This window comes from Dipodomys ordii, unplaced genomic scaffold (genome assembly GCF_000151885.1).
Source record: "Dipodomys ordii isolate 6190 unplaced genomic scaffold, Dord_2.0 Scaffold4, whole genome shotgun sequence".
Taxonomy (NCBI): domain Eukaryota; kingdom Metazoa; phylum Chordata; class Mammalia; order Rodentia; family Heteromyidae; genus Dipodomys; species Dipodomys ordii.
In genome coordinates, this window is record NW_012267220.1 from 22,931,108 (window position 1) to 22,943,119 (window position 12,012).

Consider the following 12,012-nt stretch of genomic DNA (forward strand, 5'->3'; position numbering starts at 1 on the left):
TATGTTTCTTTGGGCTTGGCTTACTTCACTTAATATAATTTTTTCCAAGTCTTTCCATTTCCTAACAAATGGGGCAATGTCATTCTTTCTGATGGAGACATAGAATTCCATTGTGTATATATACCACATTTTCTTGATCCATTCATCTACTGAGGGAAAATGCCTCTACTATTATCTATCTGTTCTGTTTAAGATATAAAGATCCTTGATGACTTAAATTGGGCCACAAGATTATCCCGGTCCTTTGCCTTGGGAGTGCTTCTTAACAGTGACTGGAGAATTTAAAATAAATGAAAAGAAATGCCAAAAACAAGATGAAAGTATGACTCAGGCATTTATCACGCTCATCCTATGACTAAGGCCCCAACCTTCGATCATTATGTAGATATTAAGATTCCATCAGACATGCTTTTCCACTGAGGGTCCTTTTTAAGCTGAAGACACCCAAGTAAATATTCCCAGAGAGATGGGAAGTTGGAAGTTTGAGTCACAAATGATGATTGGCCTCAAATCAAGTGACCCTGACTCATGGCATCTCTCAATCTGTTTGCCTCTACGAAACACTACATGTGTTTTCCATGGTCTTTCATTCTTTCCTCCATCAAATATCCTACCCAGGCTGATCCCTTGGGCAACAAAGGGAATTTTTAAATTCCCCAACATGAATTTAATTTGACCATATAGAAAAGTTAAGCGTTGTGTTCAAATAACCCTGACCTAATCAATGAGAAACTTCATCTGCACCCCTATAAGCCAAAGTATTCACAACAATATATGTTTATGTAGCACTGAATATTCAGGAAAAGTAAGTCTAGTAATTTCCATAAGTATGATTGTTTCATATGCTTTTCAAAAGGAAAGTATGTGGGCAAGACCATACAAAAGAAACAAAAAAAAATCACATAGTACATTAAAAACAACAGCAACAAAGAAAACATCTCTTGTGTCCATATCTTGGGGTTCATTTCACTTAGCATCATCTTTTTTTAAACTTTATTTTATTGTTAAGATGCTGTACAGAGGGGTTACAGTTACATGAATAAGGCAATGAGTATATTACTTGTTGATCATTGTTACCTCTTCCCTTTCTTCCTTTTTTTTCTTGTGAAAATACTGTACAGCGGTGTTACAATTACATGTGCAAGATAATGAGTACATTTCTTATCAAGCATTGTAGCCTCCTCCTTTGTTTCCCCTTCCCATCCTCCCCCTGCACCCCCACCTAATCTTTCCCACTCCCCCTTCCCATCCCCCCACCCCTCCGCACCAAAGTTGTTATGGTCATATGTTCATAGCTTTTGACCTTTTCTGTTTGTATGGTAAGATTATCTTAAATGTATATGAGTTATTGCAAATGAGGGAAACCATGAGGCCTATGTCTCTTTGGGTCTGGCTTACTTCACTTAATATAATTTTTCTACGTTTCTATAACCCCTATTGTCACTGTATTTGATTCTGGTGCCCTGCATCTTGTATATACATTTTTATAATTGGGGAGGGGAAGGGAAATAACAAAATGCTGAAACAAGGATACAAGTTAACCCATTATAACAATGAGACATACAGGATACTATGTTGAAAATGAACTTTACACTTTCAGAGGTGCAGAAAGAAGAGTTGGCAAGGGAAGAAATAGTAGGGGAAAAACAAAGGAGGAGGTAACAATACTCAATAGGAAATATACTCATTATCTTACTCATGTAATTGTAACCACTCTGTAATGAATCTTTACAATAAAAAATATTTAAAAGAAGTATGTGGAAGAAAACTAAGCTGTGAGGGAAATATGGACAATGGTATAGGTTAGAACAGCTTAGCCATCAAGGGAAACAACCCACAGTACAAACCAAAGCTTCCTTGCTTTATTCTCCTCATAGTGTTGATGTTAATTCAGAAATACTCAAAAAAATTGCTTAGGCACATCTTTAAATGTCTGACCACAGACAATTATTAGTGGCTTGTAAATAATCAATTTTTACTCTGAAAAAAAATCAGTATATAGATTTCCCCAGAAAAATTCATTGGAAAGTAGGGAGTATGTATCAGTATTCATTGTTGTTATTTTTCCTTCTGAAATACTTAATATTTATGTAAAACGCTTGGCTGGCACTAGACCAGCACCTTCCCAATGAAGAGCTTGTTGATGATACAGACTAGGACTTCCCTTCCTGCCTGAATAGAAGACTGCTTGTTATGCATTAGCCTTGTCCGATTGTCCAACAGGGAACTTTTTATTCTTTCTAACAAATGGTCTTTCAAAATGAGTAACAACATGTTCTGTTCCTCAGGAAAGAAGAGAAGATCGAGATAAGGCCCGGCTGGACTCCATGGTGCTGCTAATTATGAAACTAGACCAACTTGACCAGGACATTGAAAATGCCCTCAGCACCAGCTCTTCTCCATCTAGCACACCAACGAACCTGCGGCGCCATGTTCCTGTGAGTTTACCGTCTACCACTGCTTTCCTATGAGAGTGCTGTCTCTTAACGTCAGACTGTCCCTCTCACAAGCCAAACATCCGTGTAGACACGATACATCTATTATTATGCAAATGTCCCATGAAGATCACGCTATTTGATACAAATATGAAAAGATAATGCCTCTAGAATTATCTATTTGTCCTATTTAATGTAGAGAGACCATTGGAAAGTTAATCCACATGGTTACCCCAGTTCTTTGATACATGGTGACTAGTGATTACCCTGGTATTTGATACAATATACTTGAGTGATACAAAACAAGATATGAACCATGAAATAAGAAATTTACCTTGGGAAATTATGCTTATGATTAAAATTGGCTGTAGTTGTTTTCTTATCAATCTTCAATGAGATGATATGAACTCCATAGAAAATGCTATGTATATCTTGTTTAATGTTACATCTACATAAGTACGTTGTGCCCAGTTAGTTCTAGGCCATACATTTATACTACATGAAGAAAATGTTTAATAAGTATTTTCTACATAGATGCATGGATGGATGGATATATATGAATGGATGGATAGACGATGGTTGAACTAACCCAGAATTCTACAACAAATAATGTAAACAAGAATAACTTGAGAAAATACTAAAAATAGAATGAAAAAAGAGACAGAAGGATTGCATAAATATATTACTTTTCATACAAAAACTTGGATACTTACTGAAATGCCACTATTCTGTGTCTAGTTCTTTAGTTAGTATGGTTCTACCTTGATTTTCAAGTAAATAGATCAAAATAAGACCTTACTTTAATATATTATGGGTGTTATTCTAAATGCTTGGCATATTTTACTGTATTCCATTGTTCAGAATGAGTAAAGGAGTAAAAGAATAGAGAAGTGAATAATTGCATGTGACTGAACTAATATACAGAAAACCCCAGCAAGTTTTCATCCAAAACTCTATCATTAAACCATTACATCATACTGCCTTCTCTAGCTGACTGTGAAGATAACTTGCAAATTTAAGCAATAAAGATATCTAATTCGAAATGAATAAATATGTAATTAAAATACTTCAATCTTGAAATTCAATAGAAATGAAATTTTCTTTTTTTTGTAACATGGATAATTTTTTTTCTTACCCTTCAGGATTCATTGCAAATATTTTCTTTCTAGTGAATCATTCTTAAATATCTACCTAGAAGGATTCAGTCACTCCTTCCTTGGTGCTGCCTGAGTGTCTTCCACATAATTTAGATTCAGCTAGCAAGACAGACATCCAGATGGGAGAGATGCAAAGCCATCTCCTAAAGTCCAGTAGGGTGGGATACTTTGATTGTTCTTACATATGAGGAGTATATAAACAATTCTTTTGAAAAACCATCAAGTCAGGAATCACTATATTTTTCCTTATTTGTATTTTTGCACAAGTGTATTTTTATTGTGTTTAAATTGTTGAACAAAGAGATTTCAGTTCAATCTGTCAATGTATGGGTACAATGCATCTTGATCAGTGTGTGGGTACAATGCATCTTGATCAGTGTATGGGTACAATGCATCTTGATTAGCGTCATCTCTTTCATCATCCCCTCCTACCTGTCCCAACCCTACAAAGCTTGAGAGCTTCCTTCTTCCATTTCTAACATATGTACATTGAGGGTTACATCTGTATTTTCAATTGAAGCTATTTACTTTTTTCTGCTTTATCATTCATGTAGATACAGAATATATTTTTTTGTAATTTTCTAATATAAATTGTTCTTCCTTCCTGTCTTTCACGTCTCTTTTCCTCTATATATTCAATTTTCCTCAATCCTGTGTGTTTAGGAGAAACACACAGACCAGATTTCTGCCCAATACAACTCTATGGTTTTGTCTCATCTCAAAACCAAGATATTCCTTATCATCTGCTTTGTCATGAAGCAGTAAGGAAAAACTAAAACCTGAGCTAACATACAAGATGATGTATCTTCACTGACAAGCTCTGCCTCTACTTCCATTGTAAACTGGACTTTTTAATTACACACATTGTCTCATAGAATCTCACCATAATTTTTGAGTTTATAAATAAGTTTCCATTTCTAAGCTCTGAGTTTAATATATACTTGGAGTAGGCAAAATAAAACAATGCAAATATTATAAACTTTGATGGCTGCAGATTTGATTCAAATGCCAAGGTTCTTTTTATATGGCTGGTTAAGAACATAAGAAAATTATTTAGCTTTTAACCAGATTTATGTAAAACAAGAGCAGTATTGTCATGTAGAGGCACGTAAACGAAAGAATGTACATAGGTGGTTTATCACACATCTGGCCCAGAACATGTATTTGGTCGTTAATTCTCTTCCCTCCCTCTCTGTACTCACATCAAGCTCTGGAATAAAAATGAAAAGATAAGTCCCACAACCCTCAAAACTTCTTTTTTGGTTTTTGTGTTTTTTTCTAGGTCACCCCTTGGGCTTTCCTTCTGTTTCTTGGTGTTTAAAGCTAATTTTAACATTCTCTCTCATCATCAAGTTTTTCTCCACAGGCACTTTCCATTCGTCTGGATAATTGTGCCATGGAATAAGAGGATTATAATGTCCTGATTAGGGCCTTGATCATGCCTCAAGGAACCCTGTCTCAGATTCAGAGGAGACACTGCCCTCCCCCACCCCACACACCTTCCTGTGACTATTGTTTAGCAGAAAGACCTGGATAGATAGTGAAGCAGCCTCACTCTTCCCCTACCTGCAGTCTAAGAAGTATTATAAGAAAAAAAAAACAGACTTCTTTTCATACATGAAAACACACATGGAAAGAGAAATATAGGTTAGAGTATTTGAGAGTGAATTTAATATGAATTTTACAAATAATAGGAAAAGGGAAAGTTTAAAATGAGACTGTGTAATAATGTTTGAGAAGACAAGTACTCATTACCTTACTTACTTACTTTACCTTACTTAACTGTAACCCCTCAGTACAGCATTTTTACAATAAAATAAACTTAAAAAAATAAAACGAGGCTGTGCAGATAGAGCTTACAAATTGGCTCCATTTATGGTAGATTTCCCAGCCCATAATATCTGATTTTCTCCTTTGTAATCTCAACACTTCTCTTAGTCCAAGCACCCACCACTTGTCAGTTTGGTGGGTCCTGGGGCTGGCTAATGATAGCCACTCACACCATGAGTGGCAGAGGACTGGGGAGTTAGCAGAGTGGCCAGGGGGTGGGTAGAGGGAGTCATTAATATGTAACATGCATTAAATTTTCAGGAGGAGCAGAGGGGATGTTCTGGGGGTTTGAACTCAGTTTTCTTACTAGGCAAAAACTGTACTATCACATGAGCACACTCCCAGCTTTTTTGTTTTAGTTATTCTTCAGATAGGGTCTCATGATTTTTGGCTGGTCTGAGACTATAATTATCTATTTACATCTCCTGAGTGATTGGGATTACAGGCATAAGTCACCATGCCTGGCTTTATTGAGTGTGTGTGTGTATGTATGTATGTATATAATTTAGATACATATATAGAGATAGATATAGACTATATAGTCTATATATACTCACTATACATAAGTGTGTGTATGTATTAAACTACCTATGTGCATTCTTTCTTTTACATGCCTCTGCAAGGTAATACTTTTCTTGTTTTAGAAAACATACACACATATGCACATACACATATTCCATTACTTGTCTTCTTGACAGTCCTATAATAAGAAGCCTGAGATTCAGAAATGATGACTTACGTAGTGACACAGAATGGTACTGATTTGCCAAAAGTTACATAGCAAACTGAGATTCACTTCCCACTTCTTCAGAAAAGCCCATGTCATTCTGCTGCATTATAAGCCAACCCAGAATGTAAGTTTTGCATTTGCAGTGGAATCATTGCCAAGGCTCTCTGGAAGTCAACACAGTATTTTGAGTTTATGTTCCTAATTGTTTTGAATCAATGTATAAGCAAAGAAATATTTATAATCTCGGGATATTTTATCTATGCTGAAGGGAAGATTAAAACACATGTAGATGTTGACCACTAACTTTGTTGAACCTTTTGCACTACTCTTTGGTCTCCTTGAATTGTCCAGGTGACTATTCAAAACTTTTATTCTTGTCCTAAAATCCCTTCCCACTTTAGCATGTACCTCTTAGCAAACGTCCATTTGCTAAGTAGACATGACTGTAAGTGTCTCTTTAGTAAAAGACATCATGTTCTTGTCGTTTAATGTTTTATTTTATAGGCTAAGTCTCTACTTGCATCCCTTCTTACTGCTGGTTTTGCTTCACCAATGATTCATCTGCCCTCATAGACTCAAATTCTATTTCTCTATTCCTATAAGTTCCTATTCTTTGGGGATTTTTTTTTCTTTTTTAACATATAGGCAGCTTAAGGAAAGGAAAGGAAATATACATTCCCCTCTTCCCCAAAAACTAGGCATGCCAGATTTTCTTCCAAATTGATACTTTCCTGACAGCCTGGCCCCTAGCTGGCAGCTTGGATCTTATTCTTTTCCTCTTGAGCATATATACATGCTTCGATGTCTCTACCATGTACCTATTCAATAAATAAATGCTTCCTGTGCTTAAGACTTCTATATTAGTGTGCAAGAACAAGAGAGGTGATAATAAGAGAATCCATGGCTGTTTTCCATTTAGAAGATTTAAAACAAAGTTTTTCTCCCAATTACAAAGAGCCCTTCACTTGTTCCTTTTTGACCCAAACTTCTACTGCATCTTCACTTAATTGTTGACCACTATTCCATGCCTCTTATCTGACAGATGCCTTAGTAACTTCACTATCTTCACTGTAGCACTGGACAATACCGAATACAGTCATGTCTTCAATAACTTTTACCACTTCTTGACTTCTGGTTCCTCTTTTGTTTTTACTTCTTTACCACCTCAGAAATTACAGCCTATATACTCATGTGATTTCTCTTCCTACATTTACCCCTTAAATCTTATATCCAGATTCTAACTCAGTTTTCCCTTCTGTAAGACTAATTTCCTTGGGAAATATCACAGCTTCCCTAGCTTCTTTCAAAAGGGAATCACCAATGAAATCTTATTTCATAGGGTCTCAAGCGGCCCATTCATTTGTGCTTTGATTGAACTGTACACGCAGTGCTATTATAGCACATAGCACAAAGATTTTCTGCTACAAGAACTCCTCTGAAATCTATATGTTCCCATTGCCTGACACAGTTGGGGAACTGAGTACCAGTGATGACTGGAGCTTTGTGGGAAGAAGATACATAAAATGAACTGCACAAAGCAGGTAACAGGGAAAGTATTAGGTATCAGAGTAATACAATTCAGGAAAGTAATTCAGTTATTATTTAGTACATAGGAGCAGTGGACAGGTAAAGAGGGAATGAATCTAGATCTAGATAGAGCCCAGATGTGATTTCTCTTTTCAAAGGTGAAAAGAGAAATAATAACATTTGTACTAAGCTATGCATAGGTAGCCCTATTCAGTTACTTATGTAGGTTTGGTCCTCTGTGTGCTGGTGAATTCATAAAGTTGAGCTTTTAAGTCAAAAAGGTCTGTTTGTTGTTTGGTTTTGTTTTTTTATGGAGGGGTTGTTGTGGGTTTTTGTTTGTTTGTTTGCTGGTCCTGGAGCTTGAATTTAAAGCTGAGGTGCTGTCTCTGAGCTTCTTTTGCTTGAAGCTAATACTCTACCACTTGAGCCACAAGTCTACTTCTGGCTTTTTTGGTAGTTTATTTGAGAAAAACTGCCAGGGCTGGCTTTGAGCTGTGATCCTCACATCTCGGCCACCCGAGTAACTAGGATTATAGGTGTAAGCCACTGGGAGCCAGTAGAGATGGATTCTTAAACTAGAATTATTCCAGTTTCTGTATTTATTTGTGATAACATCCACTTATCTTTTCAATTTAAAACTATGTACTGTATTCCATGAAATACTTCAGTTAAGGATTAGTGTTACAAAATGAACTTGAAAACTATAAATTTGAAGTCACTTTGTCTCTACACATCCAACAAGACCTGTATGTTAATATCAGTTCTGTCAGATAAAGATTTTAGAGTGTGATTTGGAAATGTCACTTGCCTTAAGTCTGGGATTTGTCACTTTGCAAGTGATGATAGCATTATTTTTCACACAGAGTTGGTGAACATTGAGGAAAATAATGCTGCCAAGTGAAAAGTAAGATTAAGAAATTGGGCCTGGCTTACTTCACTTAATATAATTTTCCCTAGACTTTCAATTTCCTAACAAATGGGGCGATGTCATTCTTTCTGATGGAGGCATAGAATTCCATTGTGTATATATACCACATTTTCTTGATCCATTCATCCAGTGAGGGGCATCTGGGTTGGTTCCATATCTTAGCTATGGTAAATAATGCTGCAATAAACATAGTTGTGCTGGTAGCTTTAGTGTGGTCTTGTTTGTAAACATTTGGGTAAATGTCCAAAAGTGGGATTGCTGGGTCATAGGGGAGCTCTATGTGGAATGTGGAGTCTTTTGAAGAACCTCTATACTTCTTTCCAAAGTGGTTGAACAAGTTTACACTCCCACCAACAATGCAGTAAGGTTCCCTTCTGACCACATCCCCTCCAGCATCTGTTGTTAGAGTTCTTGATTATAGCCATTCTAACTACGATGAGGTGGAATCTCGAGGTTGTTTTGATTTGCATTTCTTTTATGGCTAGGGAGGTTGAGCATTTCTTCATGTGTCTACTGGCCATCCTTCTTTCCTCTTCAGAGAAATTTTTCTTTAAGTCTTTAGCCCACTTATTTATCGAGCAGTTGTTTCTTTGAGGATTTGTAGTTGGGGTATTTAATTTTTTGAGTTCCAAGTATATTTTAGGTATGAGACCCTTGTCCATTGTATGGCTAGTGAAGATCTTCTCCCAATCCATGGGCTTTCTATTAATCTTGCTACCTATGTCCTTTGCCATGCAGAAGCTCTGCAGCTTCATGCAATCCCATTTGTCGAACCTTTCTTTGATTTGTTGTGTTTCTGGGTCTCCATTAAGAAATTTTCAGCCTGTGCCAAGGAGATCTAGGCTTTCTCCTATTCAATCCTGTAATATTTTCAGGGTATCTGCTTTGATTCCAAGGAATTTGATCCATTTGGAGTTGATTCTGGTGTAGGGTGATATATAATGATCTAGCTTGAGTTTTCTACAGGTGATTAACCTATTTTTCCAGCACCATTTACTGAAGAAGCTGTCTAGAGGTCCTTCACTTCTTTAGTTAAGTTAACTCCTAGGTATTTTTTGTGGGGCTATTAGAAAAGGAGTTGCTTTCCTGATTTCAGCCATGCTCTTCTCATTGTTGGAATACAAAAAACTCATTGATTTTTGAGGGTTAACTTTGTACCCTGCTTCTTTGCCAAAGTTTCAAATTAGTTCAAGTAATTTAGGAGTGGAGTCATGGGATTCTTTAAATACAAGATCATGTCATCTGCAAAGAGGGAGAGTTTTACTTCATCTTTCCCTATTTGGATCCCCTTCATGTTTGCATCTTGTCTTATTGCTTTAGCTAGGCATTCTAATCTAAATTAAAAAGAAGTGGAGAGAGTGGACATCTTTGTCTCAATCCTGAGTTTAGAGGAAATGGCTTTAGTTTTTTCCAGTAAGTATAATGCTGGCTGTAGGTTTGTTATAGTATCCTTTACTCTTGACTTCTACTCTTTTATCCTTCTATTCTTGACTTTCTCCTTCTCCCATCTCTCCTCGATATAGCTAGGTCTCCTGTAATTCAAAGAGAGCATTTGTTAATTCCAATGCACAATCTGCAGAGATTAGAATAATTGCACACACTCAACAGATACCTTGTTACTTAGGAGTTACTAAGACAATGTGGTATTAAAAACAATCAGCTGGGCACAAATAGCTCACATCTGTAATCCTAGCTATGCAGGAGGTTGAGAGGAAGATCACAGTTCAAAGCCAGCCCAGGAAGAAAAGTCCATAAGAACCCAGAAATGGAGCTGTAGCTCAAGTGGTAGAGCTCTAGCCTTGAATGAAAAAAAAAAAAAAACTACAGCATCCAGACCCTGAGTACAAGCCCCAGATATACTATGAAGGCACACACACGCGCGCGCGCACGCACACACACACACATACACACACACACACATCATATTTATAATGACTAATATTTAATTGAAATTATTGTATGCCAACCACATGTACTTTGAGTTCCATTTGTTTAATATTCATAAAATTCCATTAATGCGTAATGTCATTATCTCCACTTTCAAATAAGGGAATTGAGTTGCATATGATCCAACACAATTCTTGTCTCATAGTTAGATAGAAACTTGAGCTGAATGATTCAAGGCCACTGTGGTAGGTGTGACCATGGAAGTCTAGTGTAATGAGAGAAGAGCAGGGTGAGGAAAAATAAAGACTTCCTCATTATTTGATGTGTGCAATGACCCAGTGAGAAAATCTGAGAAGTACTTAGTTGCATGTGGGGTGTTAAGCTAATTGCTTAGGGTTATCTATAGGCTTCTACTTCCCAACTCTTAGTGTAGTGCCCTAGCTAGCTCCCACTATTGACTTTTATTATTCACATTAAGATGTTAAGTTATTTTAAAAAAGTAATATATTACCTCTGACTTTCATATCTAAAGATCCTTAGCAGAGTGTAACTGTTACTATAAAATAGGCAGGACTATGAGCATCATGTTGAGTGAACAACTCTTTATTGTGTCTGTGTGTGTTGACAGAGGAGGAGATGGAAAGGAGAGCAGGAAAGTGGGCATGCATCTCCTTCCTTCATAGCAACGCATTTATTTTTAACAGGATCTGGAATCAGGATCTGAAAGTGGAGCAGATACCATTTCAGTACACCAGACCCAAGTAAACTTGCCTCCTAACACTGAGTTGATGGATACAACATCTTCTACTCCAGTGTCCAGTTCTGGAACCAAACCCAAGGCAATGGTAAGTTGCAAACGATAATGGTCAGTTTCAAAATGTATGTGCTGGTGAAGATCAGGTAAGAGTTGATTTTCCATGCATACAATGTGGAAGAGGTACTCTTGGAATCTTGGCTATTGGCTTGATGACATTGACTTACATACCACCTTTCAAAACACATATTGTTTGATGTTTTATAATATACTTTGCAAAGCCAGGCCATGAATCTTGGTGGATGCAAAATGTGGCCATTAAATTTTGTTACTGAATACTTGCAGCTTCAAAAAACATGATTCGAAGAATACAGATCTGCAGATGCCTTTTCTATTATGAACTTGATCATATTGTTTACCAGTTGGAAAAAGTCTCCAAACCTTAGTGATACATAGATGATAGTATGTAAATAGACATAAATTTAATCCCTTCTTATTTATATCTAGAATATTTTTATGATAAACATCCTTTGAGCATTTGTTACATGCCATGACTTATGCTAGATGAAAAGATTTGGAGACTGCAACAATGATATGTACAAGACCTATGTTGAAAAACGAATTTAGGTGGGGGGGGCTAGTTAAGGAGGTGGGAGGGACAGGATGGTAGGGGAAAAACAAAGAGGAGGCAACAATGCTGGATAAGAAACATACTCATTACCTTGCTCATGTAACTGTAACCATCTCTGTACAGTATTTTCTTT

The 12,012-nt window shown here is 36.7% G+C and overlaps 1 protein-coding gene across 1 annotated transcript in view; it reads left to right on the forward strand.

Annotated features, from left to right (window-relative positions):
* The window catches only part of Dlc1 (DLC1 Rho GTPase activating protein), a 353,391-nt gene that overhangs the window by 84,055 nt on the left and 257,324 nt on the right, over positions 1-12,012 (forward strand). The window contains exons 3-4 of the mRNA XM_013026378.1: positions 2,289-2,438; positions 11,199-11,339. Coding sequence (XP_012881832.1) covers positions 2,289-2,438; positions 11,199-11,339 — 291 coding nt within the window. The remainder of the gene's footprint in view (positions 1-2,288; positions 2,439-11,198; positions 11,340-12,012) is intronic.